Source organism: Oncorhynchus kisutch, linkage group LG6 (genome assembly GCF_002021735.2).
Source record: "Oncorhynchus kisutch isolate 150728-3 linkage group LG6, Okis_V2, whole genome shotgun sequence".
Taxonomy (NCBI): Eukaryota; Metazoa; Chordata; class Actinopteri; order Salmoniformes; family Salmonidae; genus Oncorhynchus; species Oncorhynchus kisutch.
In genome coordinates this window covers 44869898-44890473 of record NC_034179.2, presented here as the reverse complement: position 1 = coordinate 44890473, position 20576 = coordinate 44869898, and the positions used below count along the sequence as shown (strand labels likewise).

The window sequence follows — 20576 nt, the reverse complement described above, 5'->3', positions numbered from 1 at the left end:
ACGCGTCTGAGCAATTACAATTTTGTGACTGAAGAAAGGGCGGATCATGCTATTCTTCCCAACTTCCTTCAGATCGATATTTACCACAAATTAATTAATACTGAACAATGAATTGACACTGAACAATACATGTTCTTATGCCAACGTTTTGTGAAAACAACTTATTTGGAATAGAATTGAAAAACCTAAGAATAGGTGATATCGAATAGTAGCCTAGGTTATAACCACTCATAACCCAAATGTTTATTATCATGTGATGCTGTCTAACACTTAATTTACCATCATTGTGCCGGTAGGCTAAAGTGCTTAATAAATTAACAACTTTTTTCTGTTAGATGTTTCCAGTAGGTATAGATACTGTAGAGCTGTTAGGCTGGTAAGCCTATTCATTATGTACTGGTTGAAAATCGTATGCTTTTGTAGGGCTATATTATTATGTGTCTGATTTGAAGTTGAATAATTAAATATGTAGGCCTAACAATTCAGTTTTCGATGCTTGTGTCACACATTTCCTAGCTCGACTCCAAAATCGTGGACATTTGGCTAGTTAGTTGTATTTATGTTTTATTTATTTATTTAACCGTTATTTAACTAGACACGGCAGTTAAGAACACATTCTTATTTAAAATGATGGCCTACCAAAAGGCAAAAGGCCTCCTGCGGGGACGGGGGCTGGAATTAAAAACAATGCATAAATTAAATATAAATATATGACAAAACACACATCACGACAAGAGACACAACACAACACTACATAAAGAGAGACCTAAGACAACAACATAGGAAGGCAGAAACACATGACAACACAGCATGGTAGCAACACAACATGGTAGCAGCCCAAAACATGGTACAAAGATTAATGGGCACAGACAACAGCACAAAGGGCAAGAAGGTAGAGACAACAATACATCACACAAAGCAGCCACAACTGTCAGTAAGAGTGTCCATGATTGAGTTTTTAAATGAAGAGATTGAAATAAAACTGTCCCGTTTGAGTGTTTGTTGCAGCTTGTTGCAGCTGTATAACTGTATAAAATATGTATTGTGCCAATCACACTTCAAATATGATTATGCTCTAAGTATAGGCCTTATGTTATTTTTGCTGATAAATTTAATCAGCACCAAATCCACACACATGTTCCGACGCGTCGTGGTTGTCCCTTGGGTCTTACCGTGCCCCGCCTCCTGACGCGTGACAGGGGCGCGCATCAGGGGTATAAAATTAATTCACTCTCATTAACCACCAGAACCAAAACAAGTGAAGACCAGCGTCCAGGACATAGGGAAGAGCGAGGACTTTGCTTGGACTGCTATACCTTTTCATACTAATTTTATGGTGTGACTGCAAGGATTTTTTTCTATCCTGGTTTTTGGGAATACGCGCCTGTCACATTTCTATTGGACACAACGAATGCAAACACCTGCGGATTGTTGTATAGCTACCAACCAAACACCTGGCGGAAATGGCCTCGCTACCTCTTAGATGTGTCTTTGCTTTGGCTGTAGTGCAAGTGGTAAGTACGAAGTGTAACAATAACGAACCATTCAATATTGCCGTGCTTTATGCACAGCATATCTCTAATGTCCAATTCGCTCTTCTCTTGGCAGGTATCATCTTCTGGTGTGTTCGAGCTGAAAGTCCATTCGTTCAACACTGCTCAGCGCATATGCAGAAGGCATAGGGACTGTCACATCTTTTTCAGAATTTGTCTCAAACACTCAGAGGACGTCATCCATGCGGAGCCACCATGCACTTTTGGAACAGGACACACCAACGTCATAAGCGCAGATCAGACCTCAATTTCCAGCAGCGCTCCTATTAGAATACCGTTCCATTTTAAGTGGCCGGTAAATAATATTTTATTCATAAATACTGTTACACAAGCAAATATAAATGTTATGTTACTCTATCATTCTTGCATAAACGTGTTAATACAGGATTTACCTCTATTACAGGGAACATTTTCGCTGATCATTGAAGCATGGAACGCAGAAATCCCTACAGAATACACAGGTAAGGTGTTGTTGCAGTAGGCTTATTATAGCACTTTTTTTAACAGCCTTCCTGTTAATTTAAAAAAAATCTGTATGCCAATAGGCTACTACAATACCACTTTTCTTATATTTTTTCAGACAACCAAAACAACCTGGTCAGCCGCTTGGCTACCAGAAGAAGACTGGCCATAGGCGAGGACTGGTCTCAAGACGTCCACTTCGGAGAGCAGAGCGAGCTGCGCTACTCCTATCACGCATTCTGTGACGAGTACTACTTTGGCGACAGCTGCGCCGAATACTGCAGACCCCGCGATGACACTCTGGGCCACTACAACTGTGACGTGGAGGGAAACAAACAATGTCTGGAGGGCTGGAAGGGCAACTACTGTTCTGATCGTAAGTTCAATCTACTTGGTTAACGTCAATGACTTTAGGCTACATTACTGTCCAGACTCAGATTCTGTCAACCAGGTTGTCTCAGTCTGCACTGTATAGGCCTATTGTAATTAGACTGCACAGTGCACACAAGGATTCATTGATAAATGAGGCAAATGTAAATTTTGGCATTCTCCTTAGTGAAAACAATTAATGCTCGTTGAAGGTGTCACAAGGGCAGTATATAGACCTGAATGATTGGTGGCAAAAATGTGTACATACAGGCTTACATATAATCACACCAATAATTAAGCATGTGCAACACATTTTAATTGTCAATTTTATGAAAATGTTTGTACCAAGTTATTTCTAAACTAAGATTACTCTTCTGCCTCAAGGATTTCAATTTAATCCCATAACCAGCCACTCTACTATTTTAGACAGACATAATTGCATGAGCCTTAAGTATGTACTTTTATCTCAGAAAGCCTCCTGTTGTTGCTTTGTAGACTTTATAGTAAGGACGGCTTGTGGAGTTCGATCTGTCCTTTGTTCCCCTATAACAAAGGGAGAAAGAACCATGCCTCACCAGGGACACATGTTGGAGATGCTGTGTGTGTGTGTGTGTGTGTGAGGCAGAGGGCGTAAAAGAAAGTCCTGGCTTCTGTTCCTACGGTCGAGTGCTCACCAGCTGCTTGGTTTAATACTTAACAAACAGTTGGGAGGGCCGGCAGTGGGGGGGCTCAGACAGAGTTGGTGGGTGGGTGGGTGCATGCGTGCACAATCTGCCCATTCATTGTAATCACCCCCCCCCCCCCTCCTCCCACCAGCCATCTGTTCGGCAGACTGCAGCGCGAGGCATGGCTACTGCGAGGCCCCTGGGGACTGCAAGTGCAGAATGGGTTGGCAGGGGCCCTCGTGCAACGAGTGTGTGCGCTACCCGGGCTGCCTCCATGGCACCTGCGTCCAGCCGTGGCAATGTGACTGCAAGGAGGGCTGGGGTGGCCTCTTCTGCGACCAGGACCTCAACTACTGCACCAACCATCGGCCGTGTGCCAACGGTGCCACCTGTACCAACACAGGCCAGGGCAGCTTCACCTGTATCTGCCGCCCGGGCTACGGTGGCACCAACTGTGAGCTGGAGACCAACGAGTGTGACAGCAACCCCTGCAAGAACGGAGGCAGCTGCAATGTGAGCAATATTACAGCTTACAGGAAATAGGGATAGTTAAATATTGGCTCAGATTTTTTTTATATATGTTCAATTGGGTGTTAATTAAACAATTTTGTATTTCGGTTAATTTGGCATTCCATGTTATATTGTTTTTTTTCTTAATCTTCCATTTGAAGGTAAAATGGAAATGTGTCCAAGGTACAAACGCAGTGTAACATAACACAGTAATAAACATGTTTAAATAAGACACAATGTCAGAAACATGATCAGTAATCATGGTTCATCTATGGATTGTAGAAAGCCAAAGCTCGGTCAAGGTGTCTGTCTAACGACAATTCTCTCGACATTATCAAAAATACTCTAATGACAATCATCTCTCTCTTTAGGACCTGGAGAACGACTACTCATGCACCTGCCCCCAGGGCTTCTATGGGAAGAACTGTGAGATCATCGCCATGACATGTGCCGATGGGCCCTGTTTCAATGGAGGCACCTGCATGGAGATGCTGACGGGGGGCTATTCCTGCCGTTGCCCTCCCACCTACACTGGCTCCAACTGCGAGAAAAAACTGGACCGCTGCAGCAACAGCCCCTGTCTGAATGGTGAGTCTGACTGCAATGGATCAAGCTCAAATGGAAGTTTATAGTTTATTTGTAGGTATTAAAGTAGTTGTAATTCTTTGTTGGAGCGCTCGCACATATAGTACTGTCCATAGACATGTACAGTAAAAAGATTTTAAATGTTTTCAGTCATACAGTATGTTGAAGTCGGATGTTTACATACACCTTAGCCAAATACAATAAACTCAGTTTTTCACAATTCCTGACATTTAATCCAAGTAAAAATTCCTTGCCTTAGGTCAGTTAGGAGCACCACTTAATTTTAACAATGTGAAATGTCAGAATAATAGTGATTTATTTATTTCATCACATTCCTAGTGGTTCAGAAGTTTACATACACTCAATTAGTATTTGGTAGCATTGCCTTTAAATTGTTTAACTTTGGTCAAACATTTTGGGTAGCCTTCCACAAGCTTCCCACAATAAGTTGGGTGAATTTTGGCCCGTAACTCCTGACAGAGCTGGTGTAACTGAGTTAGGGTTCTAGGCGTCCTTGCTCGCACACGCTTTTTCAGTTCTGCCCAATAATTTTCTATAAGACTAAGGTCAAGGCTTTGTGATGGCCACTCCAATACCTTGACTTTGATGTCCTTAAGCCATTTTGCCACAACTTTGGAAGTATGCTTGGGTCATTGTCCATTTGGAAGACCCATTTGTGACCAAGCTTTAACTTCCTGACTGATGTCTTGAGATGTTGCTTCAATATATCCACATAATTTTCCTGCCTCATGATGCCATCTATTTTGTGAAGTGTACCAGTCCCTCCTGTAGCAAAGCATCCCCACAACATGATGCTGCCACCCCCGTGCTTCACGGTTGGGATGGTGTTCTTTGGCTTGCAAGCCTCCCCCTTTTTCCTCCGAACATAACGATGGTCATTATGGCCAAACAGTTCTATTTTTGTTTCATCAGACCAGAGGACATTTCTCCAAAAAGTACAATCTTTGTCCCCATGTTCAGTTGCAAACCGTAGTCTGGCTTTGTTATGATGGTTTTGGAGCAGTGGCTTCTTCCTTGCTGAGCAGTTTTTCAGGTTTTGTCGATATAGGACTCGTTTTACTGTGAATATAGATACTTTTGTACCTGTTTCCTCCAGCATCTTGACAAGGTCCTTTGCTGTTGTTCTGGGATTGATTTGCACCAAAGTACGTCAATCTCTAGGAGACAGAACGCGTCTCCTTCCTGAGCGGTATTATGACTGTGTTGTCTGAATAGTGTTTATACTTGCGCACTATTGTTTGTACAGATGAACGTGGTACCTTCAGCTGTTTGGAAATTGCTCGCAAGAATGAACCAGACTTGTGGAGGTCTACAATTTTTTTTCTGAGGTCTTGGCTGATTTCTTTTGATTTTTCCCATGATGTCAAGCAAAGAGGCACAGAGTTTGAAGATAGGCCTTGAAATACATCCACAGGTACACGTCCAAATGACTCAAATTATGTCAATTAGCCTATCAGAAGCTTCTAAAACCATGACATAATTTTCTGGAATTTTCCAAGCTGTTTAAAGGCACAGTCAACTTAGTGTATGTAAACTTCTGACCAACTGGAATTGTGATAGAGTGAAATAATCTGTCTGTAAACAACGGTTGGAAAAATTACTTGTCATGCACAAAGTAGATGTCCTAACCGACTTGCCAAAACTATAGGTTGTTAACAAGAAATATGTGGAGTGGTTGAAACACTGAGGTTGATGTCATTAAAACTCGTTTATGTAAACTTCCAAAAGTAGGAGAAAAACATCAGCCAGGTTGCTTGGTTTAAAAGGAGGATTGCACTCTGATTAAAACTATTCTTGAACCTGGTAGTGGAGGTCTTGATGTTCCTGTGAGAATAGTGCACTCGCAGGGTGGGTGGGGTCTTTTGGGCCCTAGTAATGGATCTGTCTGCATAGATGGCCTCAATGACGTGGAGGGTAGTGCCAAGATTCTCTCTGCAGTGTGTGCTACCCTCTGAAACCTTTTGCAGTCTTATGCATTGGTGTTACCATACCACACATTGATGGTCATCCAGTCAGGATGCTCTCTACTGTGCATTGGTAGAAGTTGACTTGAGTGCTGGTACTCATGCCAAACTTCTTCAGCAGCCTCAGGAAATAGAGCCGCTGCTGTACCATCCTGATCACAGCGTTTGTGTGTGCTGGCCATATTAGATCGAATGAGATGGTTATGCCAAGGAATTTAAAACAGTTCACCAGCCCACCTAATAACTGGAAACAGGTGAAAGTGGATGGAGAGGAGCTCGCCTTGGTTCTGGCAGCATCTAGTGGTTGAAGTACGCACCTGCAGTTGATTGAAGTACTTGATAATGAAGTACTCCACTTGGCTGGTAGAACAATGAATTAATACATGTTTTCAGGGTATATGAATTCATGATGTCATGAAGTGCCAACAGTGTGATATCACATCTTGTGCTACTTCAGAATGTTGTAGGCAGCAGTGTACTAATTGGCGCCGTGTGATATGTTGTCTTCTAGGTGGTGAGTGTCTAGACCTGGGTCAAAGCGTGCTGTGCCGCTGCCACTCTGGCTTTACCGGCGCCAACTGCCAATTCAACATCGACAACTGTGCTTCAGCGCCGTGCCAGAACGCTGGCACCTGCCAGGACGGTGTGGACGACTACACCTGCTCATGCACACTGGGCTACGCCGGCAAGAACTGTAGCCTGCGCTCAGATGCCTGTGGCCGCGGTGCCAGCGCCCAGCCCTGCCAGAATGGCGGCACTTGCTTCACCCACTTCACGGGGCCCGTGTGCCAGTGCCCGCCGGGTTTCATGGGACCCAGCTGCGAGTTCACGCTGCAGCCCAGCTTCCATCCTGCCCCCCGACTGACCAATAAACCTTCCTCCACCGCCCTGACAGCCTCCTGTGTCCTGGCGTTACTCGCCCTTGGCCTGGCGATGGGCATTGTGGTGCTGCGGCGGCGCCGGCTGAGTGGCAGGAAGCAGCTGAACGACACGGCGGTGTTCAACGACCTGAAGACTGGGATCAACCGCTTCCCCAGCGAGAGAGAGGCTTTCATGGCGGCTAGTGGCCTGTTCAAGATCAGCAACAGTGACCCGCGCCTCAGCATGGCATCACTTGCATCGCTTAGACCCACAGATGACAGGACGGGCCGGGGACTTGGGGGGGAGCGCCACTCATTCTCCCCTGGACAGGACTACCTCTGGAGGGGGGACAGCGGGTCTGGGCTGAGATGAGCCACTGGCCTGGACCCAAGATGGACAGAAAAAGGAGACTGGACAGCCAAACACCTGGGGAGGGAGAGACAAAAACTGGGAGGAAGAACAAGGGATCATTAGCACTTATTTTTCTCTCTTTTTGAAATGTTAAGTTAATGAAGAAAAAGACAAACTGCTTGAATGTTTGGAAATTATTCCCCTCATTCTGAAAATGTTTGCTACACATTTTGACAAAATTGTTTTGGGAAAACAACCTTGTGTCATGAAGAAGAATAGTAAATGACCTCTTGAAGTATGGGAACTTTAGGAAATCTCCTCAGAGAAAGGTCTTCCATGTCAAATAACCCAAAGAGATGACTATCAATTCCACATAACTACTTACGATGGACACTGACCTATCAATGCACTTGCTCCAACACAGTGATATTGACCAAATGACTCTGGAAGAACCATTTAAACCAAATACAGGAAGACCTGATTCTCTGACCTGTACTTTTTTTGGAAGACAATAGACTGTTATCAATGACCTTCAAGGAGATGAATACAGCAAATATATTCAACTTTTTCCACTGTTTTTGGTTGTAAGCTCATTTCACCAGATCTCTGATATTAGCAATTCCAAAAGATAAAACATATATATTTTTTATTTTAAAATTAACTATTATTTTGTCAACATACCATTTCCTAAGATGAAACTATCAGTCGTTATACCATCATTTTATTTATGTTATTTATTAAACTCAGCAAAAAAATAAATGTCCCTTTTTCAGGACCCTGTCTTTCAAAGACAATTTGTAAAAATCCAAATAACTTCACAGCTCTTCATTGTAAAGGGTTTAAACACTGTTTCCCATGCCTGTTCAATGAACCATAAATAATTAATGAACATGCACCTGTGGAACGGTCATTAAGACACTAACAGCTTACAGAAGGTAGGCAAATAAGGTCACAGTTATGAAAACTTAGGACAGGTTCCCTGCTCATCTGCGTGAATGTGTCTTAGGCGTGCTGCAAGGAGGCATGAGGACTGCAGATGTGGCCAGGGCAATAAATTGCAATGTCCGTACTGTGAGATGCCTAAAACAGCGCTACACGGAGACAGGATGGACAGCTGATCATCCTCGCAGTAGCAGACCACGTGTAACAACACCTGCACAGGATCGGTACATCCGAACATCACACCTGCTGGAGGGGTACAGGATGGTAACAACAACTGCCCGAATTACACCAGGAACGCACAATCCCTCCATCAATGCTCAGACTGTCCGCAATAGACTGAGAGAGGCTGGTATGGGAGCTTGTAGGCCTGTTGTAAGGCAAGTCCTCACCAGACATCACCGGCAACAACGTCGCCTATGGGCACAAACCCACCGTCGCTGAACCAGACAGGACTGGCAAAAAGTGCTCTTCACTGACAAGTCACTGTTTTGTCTCACCGGGGGTGATGGTTGGATTCGCGTTTATCGTCGACGCAATGAGCGTTACACCAAGGTCTGTACTCTGGAGTGGGATCAATTTGGTGGTGGAGGGTCCGTCATGGTCTGGGGCGGTGTATCACAGCATCATCGGACTGAGCTTGTTGTCATTGTAGGCAATCTCAACGCTATACGTTATAGGGAAGACATCCTCCTCCCTCATGTGGTACCCTTCCTGCAGGCTCATCCTGACATGACCCTCCAGCATGACAATGCCACCAGCCATACTGCTCATTCTGTGTGTGATTTCCTGCAAGACAGGAATGTCAGTGTTCTGCTATGGCCAGTGAAGAGCCCGGATCTCAATCCCATTGAGCACGTCTGGGACCTGTTGGATCGGAGAGTGAGAGCTAGGGCCATTCCCCCCAGAAAGGTCTGGGAACTTACAGGTGCCTTGGAAGAGTGGGGTAACATCTCACAGCAAGAACTGGCAAATCTGGTGCAGTCCATGAGGAGGAGATGCACTGCAGTACTTAATGCAGCTGGTGGCCACACCAGATACTGACTGTTATGTTTGATTTTGTCCCCGCCCCTTTGTTCAGGGCCACATTATTCCATTTCTGTTAGTCATATGTCTGTGGAACTTGTTCAGTTTGTCTCAGTTGTTGAATCTTATGTTCCTACAAATATTTACACGTTAAGTTTGCTGACAAACACAGTTGACAGTGAGAGGACGTTTCTTTTTTTTGCTGAGTTTATATGTAAAATGTTTTCCTTTTGTCACAAATTCAGAGATATATTTATGTGATCCTAAATAAACAACTTGTTCTACATCTTTGATTATTCTGTGTAATCTAAATACACCAGGAATATTCTGGGGAAATTATTTATGACCTGAAATCAATGAACATGTGACTTTGATACACGGATTATGAGTATTGCTGTTTCTGAAGAACAGCCAGTGTAAATTTATGTTCATGCCAAAGTTAGTTTGTATGGCATTTGCAAAAAAAAAAAAATGTTTTAAGTTTTTTGTTGCTGTGTGTGTTTGTGTTGAATAAAAACTATAAAATCATCAGCTTTGGTCACCTATCGATTGAGTATCAACACAGGGCCAACTTGCTCTATGATAGACAACGGTATAAATGTCATTCAATTCAAATGTTTGAAAATAAGCCTATAATGAGGGGTTTATGTAAAACGATTGGTATATAATGTGAGAAGTAACCTGCCATTGCATAATGTACGCAAGGTAGGCCTACCCAATTAGCAAAATTATTCGAACGCTTGCTCAAACACGTTTCTATAATATTAATTTTTTTCTTCCCAGAATCTGTCCCAATTTCTGTCTGTGTTGGTTTAACAACCTACAATCTTTCGGTCACTTTTTACTGTGAGCTTTTTTTCGGTGCGCTTCCGCAGGAAAGAGTTTAAACTAGAACCCGAATACTGTTTTAGGTTTGCTACATATAATGTTGTCGAATCCACAATGACATTCTCGCTTCAACCCACACAGTGTTTCAAGCTCCCATTTGCTTGGGAACCAGTCAGACCAGACATGGCAGCCGACAGGGTCGGACGGATGCGAGCAGAGGAAGTCCACTCATCAGATTTGGAAACGTCTCGAGAACACGGAGTCAAACTACAGAAGAGACAAGCTCGAGTGACTGTGAAATACAACAGAAAAGAGCTACAGAGACGACTGGACGTGGAGAAATGGATCGATGACTGCTTGGATGAGCTGTACTTGAGCAAAGTGAGTGCCGTCATAGCCTATGGATCATAATAATGGTCACCACACAAAGTGTCTTGTAAGTGCTCAGGCAATAGGTTTCAGACTGTTAAGAGATTTTGGGTATCATGGCAAGTTAACTTTCTAATCAGGCAATATTATCTGAAAGTTTCCCATCCTTTCAGAATGAGAACTTTGCTCTTTCACCTTTGCCAAAGTCAATAGAATTTGATTTAAAAAATAGTTCACTTTATGTTTAAAAATAAGGCTTTGAGTAGGATATTCATATAAAAAGGGCTGGGTTTGTGCTCTGTATAGACACACCGTACATAACACATGGATCTCAACATTAAACTTGTACTTTTCACAGCACTGAGGGTATTACAGGGTTTTATAACCCATGTCTAACAGGCAGACAAATGAACACTCCTCTGAGACACAAACAATGTAGAATAACTACTGTAGTATATTCCAACACAATAACTTGTACTTGAAATTACAGAGCCATTTCTAAACCAGCTGTTCTGCATCGTCCTTAACAGGACTAAGCAGACTTGCACATTGTTGTGGGCGTGGTATATGAGATGTATATACAAGGCGTATACAATATGTATGTTATGAGAGGGCACAGTGTCCATAAAAGGACCGGAGAAGATGCAAGGTGCACTGTGGACTAAGGCTCTGTCCAAAATGGCACCCTATTCCCTATAGTTCACTACTTTTGACCAGGGATCTATGGGTAGTGCACTAGTGAATAACATGCCATGTCAGATGTAGCCTAGGTCTTGAGCCACCACTGTAGCAGCCGCCTCCTGACAGAGACACATGTATATGTAGGAGGCGGCGGCTGGGGGATGCTAACTCGCTGCCTTACATGGCCACTTGAAAAAAGGAACAGAAATGGAACTTCATCCCTCATTCTCTCCCTTACAGAGAGGGAATGAGGGATGAAGGATGAGAAACAGGAAGAGAACGTACAGAGGATAGGGTTAATACTCCTTGAGGCAGGGTAAACATACTGCAGCTGGCCATGTGACATCACTAGCCAGATGTTTTGCTCTGCTGTGATGGTTTGGGGATACAGGTGTCCTAGTGGCAGGGAGCCTAGCAGTAAAGAGCGTTGGGCCAGTAACCGAAAAGTATCTGGTTCAAATTCCTAAGCCAACTAGGTAAAACATCTGTCAATGTGCCCTTGAGGAAGGCACTTAACCCTAATTGCTCCTGTAAGTCGCTCTGGGTAAAAGTGTCTGATAAATTATTAAAATGTCAAAATATAACATTCTGCTCCATGTTCTTGTCTGAATCTGAAATGTCAGCCTATTCCTTATGTAGTGCACTAATTTTGACCAGAGCTCTATGGTCAAAGTTATGCACTATATAGGGAATAGGCTGCAATTTTGGACACAAAACTTGTAACAATACTGCACCTTGTAACCTTGTAGCAATACTGCAAGCTTCCTGCCATCCAGGACCTACAGTACCAGTCAAAAGTTTGGAATACACCTACTCATTCAAGGGTTTTGTAACGATGTGTGTCGGGAAGCAAGTTCAGGGAGTGAGTGATTTAATAAATAAACACACCATAATATCAAATAAGAACCACAAACAACGCACAGAAATTATACAGGAACAGAAACAATGATGCCTGAGGAAGAACCCAAAGGGAGTGACATATGTAGGGCAGGTAATCAAGGAGGTGATGGAGTCCAGGTGAGTCTGATGACGCGCAGGTACGACGCCATAACGAGCAGCCTGGTGACCTAGAAGCCAGAGAGGGAGCACACGTGACAGGTTTTTCTTTATTTTTTACTATTTTCTACATTGTAGAATAGTGAAGACATCAAAACTATGAAATAACACATGGAATCATGTAGTAATCAAAAAAGTGTTAAACAAATCAAAATATATTTTATATTGTAGATTCTTCTAAGTAGCCACCTTTTGCATTGATGACAGGTTACGTTTGATTTTATTTTCTATTTTTTTTACTTTAGTTTTTTTTCTTTTCTTTTTCCTTAACTGTATTGTTGGTTAAGGACTTGTAAGGAAGCATTTCACGGTAAGGTGCCAAATACCTGTTGTATTTGGCGCATTTGTCAAATAAACTTTGATTTGATTTTAGTACACTACTAGTGTAAAGCAGGACATTCAACCCTATAGGGCCACAAGTGCACCTTGTTGGCCCATGCCTGATCTCAGCTAAGCATTAGGTCAGATAAACAATAATGTCAGCAACTATCATTTTAGGATATGCCCTTAAGAGAGAATTTTAATGGATTTTATGACTGTAAAATCCAGCCACCCAGAAGTCGAGCAGGTACCAGGCCGGCAGGTCAGAGGAGTTGTGTGGAGAGGAGGCTGATCCTCAACTGGTCTGGAACAACAGAGCTCAGTTCTGTCTGGCTAGGCCACTGATACAGTTCGGAGAGTTGGTTACATGGACATTGCTACTATTACTTTTCTACTCTGATAATATACAGTATACATGTGTGTGCGTTTTTAATATACAGTGGAAGTCAGAAGTTTACATACACTTTAGCCAAATACATTAAAACTCAGATTTTCACAATTCCTGACATTTAATCCAAGTAAAAATTCCCTGTTTGAGGTCAGTTAGGGTCACCACTTTATTTTAAGAATGTGAAATGTCAGAATAATAGTAGAGAGAATGATTTATTTAAAATTGTATTTCTTTCATCACATTCCCAGTGGGTCAGAAGTTTACATACACTAAATTATTTTTTGGTAGCATTGCCTTTAAATTGTTTAACTTGAGTCAAACGTTTCAGGTAGCTTTCCACAAGCTTCCAACAATAAGTTGGGTGAATTTTGGCCCATTCCTCCTGACAGAGCTGGTGTAACTGAGTCAGGTTGGTAGGCCTCCTTGCTCGCACAAGCTTTTTCAGTTCTGCCCACACATTTTTCTATAGGATTGAGGTCAGGGCTTTGTGATAGCCACTCCAATACCTTGACTTTGTTGTCCATAAGCCATTTTGCCATAACTTTGGAAGTATGCTTGGGTCATTGTCCATTTGGAAGACCCATTTGTGACCAAGCTTTAACTTCCTGACTGATGTCTTGATGTTGCTTCAATATATCCACATAATTTTCCTACCTCATGAAGCCATCTATTTTGTGGAGTGCACCAGTCCCTCCTTCAGCAAAGCACCCCCACAACATGATGCTGCCACCCCCGTGCTTCACGGTTGGAATGGTGTTCTTCTGTCTTGCAAGCCTCCCCCTTTTTACTCCAAACATAACGATGGTCATTATTGCCAAACAGTTCTATTTTTGTTTCATCAGACCAGAGGACATTTCTCCAAAAAGTACAATCTTTGTCCCCATGTTCAGTTGCAAACCGTAGTCTGGCTTTGTTATGGCGGTTTTGGAGCAATGGCTTCTTCCTTGCTGAGCGGCCTTTCAGGTTATGTCAATATAGGACTCGTTTTACTGTGGATATAGATACATTTGTACCTGTTTCCTCCAGCATCTTCACACAGTCCTTTGCTGTTGTTCTGGGATTGATTCGCACTTTTCGCACCAAAGTACGTTCATCTCTAGGAGAAAACGCGTCTCTATCCTGAGCGGTATGACGGCTGCGTGGTCCCATGATGTTTATACTTGTGTACTATTGTTTGTACAGATGAACGTGGTACCTTCAGGCGATTGTAAATTTCTCGCAAGGATGAACCAGACTTGTGGAGGTCTACAATTTTTTTTCTGAGGTCTTGGCTGATTTCTTTAGATTTCCCCATGATGTCAAGCAAAGAAACACTGACTTTGAAGGTAGGCCTTGAAATACATCCACAGGTACACCTCCAATTGACTCAAATGATGTCAATGAGCCTATCAGAAGCCATGACATCATTCTCTGGAATTTTCCAAGCTGTTTAAAGGCACAGCCAACTTAGTGTATGTAAACTTCTGACCCACTGGAATTGTGATACAGTGAATTATAAGTGAAATAATCTGTCTGTAAACAATGGTGGGAAAAATGTATTGTGTCATGCTCAAAGTAGATGTCCTAACTGACTTGCCAAAACTATAGTTTGTTAACAATACATTTGTGGAGTGCTTGAAAAACGAGTTTTAATGACTCCAACCTAAGTGTATGTAAACTTCTGACTTGTGTTTTGCAGGAGGATGACATGCCAGATGAGGTAAACATTGATAATCTGTTAGACCTGGCTAGCAATGAAGAGCGAGTGAAAAAGTTAAAGGTAGGCCCCGCCCACCCAACGTTGCTCTGATCATGGACTCAGACCAACCAGACTTTGACAGATAAGTTAACTGCTGGAATTTTGATACAAGGAATTTTCTCTTCTTTAAACTCTTTTCACCATCAGGAGATCCTTCAGACGTGCAGCAACAACACAGAGGTATGTTTTAACCTAATGTTTTATGATATGGAATAATCATGCATATTAAGTCATACCTTTTATTTAGTCTGTACACACACACACACACACACACACACACACACACACACACACACACACACACACACACACACACACACACTGTATAGGCCTCAGATAGGAGGCAGCAGTGTCTGACACCTCCTTCCACTGTCACTCCACATGCCTTACAATGACCGTCTGTCCTAGCCTTCTCTCTCTCTCTTCCCTATTTCTTCTCTTCTGTTTTGCCCCCTCTTCTCTGTTGTAACAAAGGACCTATTTTGACAAAGGACAGGGCCCACACTGGCCCGCTCAGTCCCAAACACGCATGCGCATGCACCAGAGCATGTGAGCACAGTTGAGCTGTTGGAAATCCTGCTCATCACTCATGGAGTGGTGCTTCTGGCGCTCCTTGTCCTTTCCTACCGCTCAGCTAAAAACCGCTCCACACTCACAGGAGAAAAAACTCCCGCTCCAAAATCACTACATTAATTAAAATCACAATTGAAACAACACCCATCTATTTGTGTGACTACCTGGACTGACCAATTGGTTTTTAAAGTATTGAAACCAAACCATATGGATTTGAATGAAAAGTATTTGAATAAACATGAAAACTGAATGTAAGAAGCGAACATAGTTTCAAATAGGCTACATGTCATATTAAGCAGCATATAAACACTAAATAGGTCAGGAGCCAGACAGGGAGCCTAAGAAGGAATGAAGATTAATTATTTAGGCTATATTATTTAAATGTTTTCAAGGCTATAGCCTACAAAGAAATACATTGTGAAGCATTTGCAAGTGCGACACAATAGGCTGGCAAGGACATAAAACCCTCAGCATTTAAACAACGTTTTGTTGTATTAAATCATTATAGTCTATAAATGAGGTATATAAGCTGTGACTTAAATACAAATTAAATGAAAAATGCCTTATTAGTGCCTTAGAATTTTTTTTAAAATTAGTTTTTAGAAACAAGAGTTAGGCCAGTCTGTGGCTTCAGGCTTATGCGATGGTGACTGGAAAGCCGGCCAGTAGCGGAGAATATCCTCTCCACACTTGCAGAACCACTGGGGATGCTAACACTCCTTTGGCCACTCTTGCCAGGTTGGGCAGAGAGGCAGAGTTGTTTTTTTGTTGTTTTTCTATAGGTAGGCCTAAAAGTTTTTTAGGCAAAATATCCCAATCAAAACTGAAAGCTCCTTGAAAGTAGGGTAAGGGTTAGGGTTAGGGTATCAGGCCTGATGGGCTAAAATCAATTATGGCCTATTATATAGGTAATAGAACAAAAAGGAATTAAACGTTTAAGAGATCAAAGTTTTGTTTATAAAAACTTTGCTACAATGACACACCTAGTTATCTATCCACCTCGTTCCTTTCTTTTAGCATGTAAGTTCATAGTAAGTACACAATCATGCTTTTGGGATAAGTGTCTTTTCAGATTCCACAATGATTCTTTAGCTGTGGACACACACACACATCACTGTACTCCCTCTCCTTGATTTAGCACCTTGATTTAGCACATGCATTTGTAGTCTACGACAAACAGACTACAAATACAAGCTGGGGCGGGCATGCCCCGAGTTCATGAAGCGAGTGCTAATGGATCGAAATTGGAGCAGGCGAGAATGCCGATGCTCCAGCCTTTGGGAATCTCGCTCCCCACCCCAGTCAAATTGGGAACGCTCCAACTCCGCTCCGCTCTCATACTCTGGCATGCACGCACACATGCTTCCACACACATGCTCCCAAACACACACACACACACACACACACACACACACACACACACACACACACACACACACACCAGGTGAATGCAGGTGTTCTGGAGACCAAACCTAGAGCGGCGGGTTTGAGACTTCTCTATTTTCCGTCTCCCACTCTAATTCCTATCTATGTATTATCTTACTGAACAAAAATATGAATGCAACATGCAACAATTTCAAAGATTTTACTGAGTTACAGTTCATATGAGGAAATCAGTCAATTGAAATACATTTATTAGGCCCTAATCTATGGATTTCACATGACCTGGAATACAGATATCAGGAATACAGCATCTGGGCAAAAATACCATCACAGTATTTCTGTCCATTCTGCCATCAATAAAATGCAATTGTGCTCATTGTCCGTAGCTTATGCCTGCCCATACCATAACACCAACGCCACCATGGGGCGCTCTGTTCACAACGTTGACATCAGAAAACCACTTGCCCACACAACGCCATACACGTGATCTGCAGTTGTGAAGCCAGTTGGACATACTGCCAAATTCTCTAAAAGGTCAAAACTTTGAAATAACACATATGGAATCATGTAGTAACCAAGAAAGTGTTAAACAAATCAAAATATATTTTAGATTCTTCAAAGTAGCCACCATTTGCCTTGATGACAGCTTGGCACACTCTTGGCATTCTTTCAACCAGCTTTATGAGGTAATCACCTGGAATGCATTTCAATTAACAGGTGTGCCTTGTTAAAAGTTAATTTGGGTCATTTATTTCTATTACTTAATGCGTTTGAGCCAATCAGTTGTGTTGTGTCAAGGTAGGGGTGGTATACAGAAGATAGCCCTATTTGGTAAAAGTACATATTATGGCAAGAACAGCTCAAATAAGCAAAGAGAAACAACACTCCATCATTACTTTAAGACATGAAGGTCAGCCAACTTTAAAAGTTTCTTTAAGTGCAGTCACAAAAACCATCAAGTGCTGTGATGAAACTGGCACTCATGAGGACCGCCACAGAAAAGGAAGACCCAGAGTTACCTCTGCTTTAGTTAATTCTAAGTTCATTAGAGTTAACTGCATCTCAGATTGCAGCGCAAATAAATGCTTCACAGAGTTCAAGTAACAGGCACATCTCAGGAACTTTTCAGCGGAGACTGTGTGAATTAGGCCTTTGTGGTCGAATTGCTGCAAAGAAACCACTACTAAAGGACACCAATAATAAGAAGAGACTTGCTTGGGCCAAGAAACACTTGCAATGGACATTACCACGGGGGAAGTCTGTCCTTTTGTCCGGTGAGTCAAAATTTGAGATTTTTGGTTCCAACCGGTCTGTCTTTCTGAGATGCAGAGTAGGTTAACTTGTTATGGCTGCAATCCCTCTATCGGGATAAGGTCATCAACAACCGCTGAATAGCATAGCGCTACAAACAATAAATATTATTATAAATATTTATATTCATGAAATCACAAATGCAAAATAGGAAAACACAGTTTAGCCTTTTGTTAATCCACCTGTCGTGTCAGATTTTGAAATTATGCTTTACAGCGGAAGCAATCCAAGCGTTTGTTTAAGTTTATCGATCGCACGATAAAACATTAAGTACACTTAGCATCAGGTAGCTCGGTCACGAAAATCAGAAAAGCAATCAAATTAATAGTTTACCTTTGATGATCTTCGGATGTTTTCACTCACGAGATTCCCAGTTACACAACAAATGTTCCATTTGTTCCATAAAGATGATTTTTATATCCAAAATACCTCTGTTTGTTTGTCGTGTTAGTTTCAGAAATCCACAGGAAAGAGCGGCCACGACAACGCAGACGAAAATTCCAAATAGTTTCCATAATGTCCACAGAAACATGTCAAACGTTTTTTATAATCAATCCTCAGGTTGTTTTTAAAATATATAATCGATAATATATCAATCGCAAATGTCTTTCACAGTAGGAAAGGGGAAAACAATGGCTGTCTAAATTTTGTTGCGCAAGCAAAACTCATATGACCACTTGACACGATGTTATCGTTCTGGCTCATTTTTCAAAATAAAAGCCTGAAACTATGTCTGAAGACTGTTGACACCTTGAATCTGGTTGATATCCCTTTAAATCCAGCAAAGGGAGGCTATGGAACATGGAGCTTTCAAAATAGAAGCCACTTCCTGTTTCGCCTGCAATGTCAGTTCTGTTATACTCACAGACAATATTTTGACAGTTTTGGAAACTTTAGAGTGTTTTCTATCCAATACTAATAATAATATGCATATATTAGCAACTGAGACTGAGGAGCTGGCCGTTTACAATGGGCACCTTTTCATCCAAGCTACTCAATACTGCCCCTGCAGCCATATGAAGTTAACGGATTATCTCTGCATGTGTAGTTCTCACAGAGAAGCATGGAGGAGGAGGTGTAATGGTGTGGGGGCGCTTTGCTGGTGACACTATCTGTGATTAATTTAGAATTCAAGGCACACTTAACCAGCATGGCTAACACAGCATTCTGCAGCGATACGCCATCTCATCTGGTTTGCGCTTAGTGGGACAATCAATTGTTTTTAAACAGGACAATGACCCAAAACACACCTCCAGGCTGTGTAAGGGCTATCTGACCAACATGGAGGGTGATGGTGGTGCATCAAATGACCTGGCCTCCACAATCACCCGACCTCAACCCAATTGATATGGTTTGGGATGAGTTGGACAGCAGAGTGAAGGAAAAGCTCCCAACAAGTGCTCAGCATATGGAAAAGCATTTCTCATAAAGCTGGTTGAGAGAATGCCATGAGTGTATAAAGCTGTCATCAAAGCAAAAGGTGGCTACTATGAAGAATCTAAAATATATTTTGATTTGTTTAACACTTTTTTGGTTACAACACGATTCCATATGGATTATTTCATAGTATGATGTCTTCACTATTATTCTACAATGTAGAAAATCGTAAAAATAAAGAAAAACCCTTGAATGAGTAGGTGTGTCCAAACTTTTGACTAGTACTGTACATGATGCTACTATATGTCCCTCCATGCCAGGCCTTCATTGGAGAGCTGTTGGTCAAGCTGGAGGGCCTTCACAAGCAGGAGGAGCTGGCTACCGAGGGCATCGAACACCCCTCCCACTACAACCACGCCCAGCACCACCATCAGCCCTACCACTTTAACAGACCCCACTGGCCCCGAACCCACACCCACCAGACCCCCTGAGCTCACCAAACCCCTGACATATGACCTCTGACTGGGATCGTAAAACTCTGAAAATGTTCCCAAAATTTCCACGTTTTCCATAAATTCTGTTTGGGGAATTTCTGGAATCAGGAGGGAATAAGCAGGTACCAAGTAACCAAGTATTCCCGGGAATCCTACAGTCGGGATTTCTAGAAAACCTGGGAATTTTGGGAATGTTTCTGTACATTTGTTTCCCTGTCACGCCATTTCATCCCAGTCATCTTGGCAGTGATGGCCCCCAGCCAGTTTGCCCTCTTGTTTGTACTGTCAACTTTATTTTTGAGTGAATTTAAATTAATTAAATTAATTCATCATATTAAAATGCAGGTAAATAAAACATATGTCAATCACTATAGGGCCTGTATTGTCGTTGTTGTTGTTGTCATTCAAAAAGACGCTGTAGATAGGCTGCTTCGACAAGGTTTTAAAAGAACAGCATGTCTAGCCTGGTCCCAGGTCCTGCATTCAGTACCATTGCTGATCTTGGATATCGTTTTGCCATTTAGATCATAATGAAGAATATTAAATAGAGAGAGGGACTTAATCCTAGATCAACACTCTTTCTCTGGGACGCTTTATGAATATGGGCCTGGAGATCTGTATGTGCTTTAGGCAACTCCTCTTTCTATGGTTGTCATGCTTTACATGCACTGTCCTAGGCAGTTTATCTTTGGCTCTAGTTCAAAAAGAGGCGACCGAGTTACTACTCTGGGCTCTTGCATGTGACGTA

The 20576-nt window shown here is 42.3% G+C and overlaps 2 protein-coding genes across 2 annotated transcripts; both read left to right on the top strand.

The window, feature by feature from the left end:
• Positions 1 to 1102: 1102 nt before the first annotated feature.
• LOC109891828 (delta-like protein B) lies at positions 1103 to 8153 on the top strand. The gene is made up of 7 exons (XM_020484306.2): positions 1103 to 1514; positions 1609 to 1848; positions 1957 to 2014; positions 2134 to 2391; positions 3201 to 3562; positions 3931 to 4147; positions 6641 to 8153. The coding sequence occupies exons 1-7, from the start codon at positions 1464 to 1466 to the stop codon at positions 7360 to 7362; spliced, it is 1908 nt and encodes a 635-aa protein (XP_020339895.1). The 5' UTR covers positions 1103 to 1463; the 3' UTR covers positions 7363 to 8153.
• Positions 8154 to 10220: 2067 nt separating this feature from the next.
• Positions 10221 to 20199, top strand: LOC109892890 (protein phosphatase 1 regulatory subunit 14A-like). Its single transcript, XM_020485757.2, has 4 exons — positions 10221 to 10515; positions 14631 to 14711; positions 14838 to 14870; positions 19655 to 20199. The coding sequence occupies exons 1-4, from the start codon at positions 10249 to 10251 to the stop codon at positions 19823 to 19825; spliced, it is 552 nt and encodes a 183-aa protein (XP_020341346.1). The 5' UTR covers positions 10221 to 10248; the 3' UTR covers positions 19826 to 20199.
• The last annotated feature ends 377 nt before the right edge of the window (positions 20200 to 20576 follow it).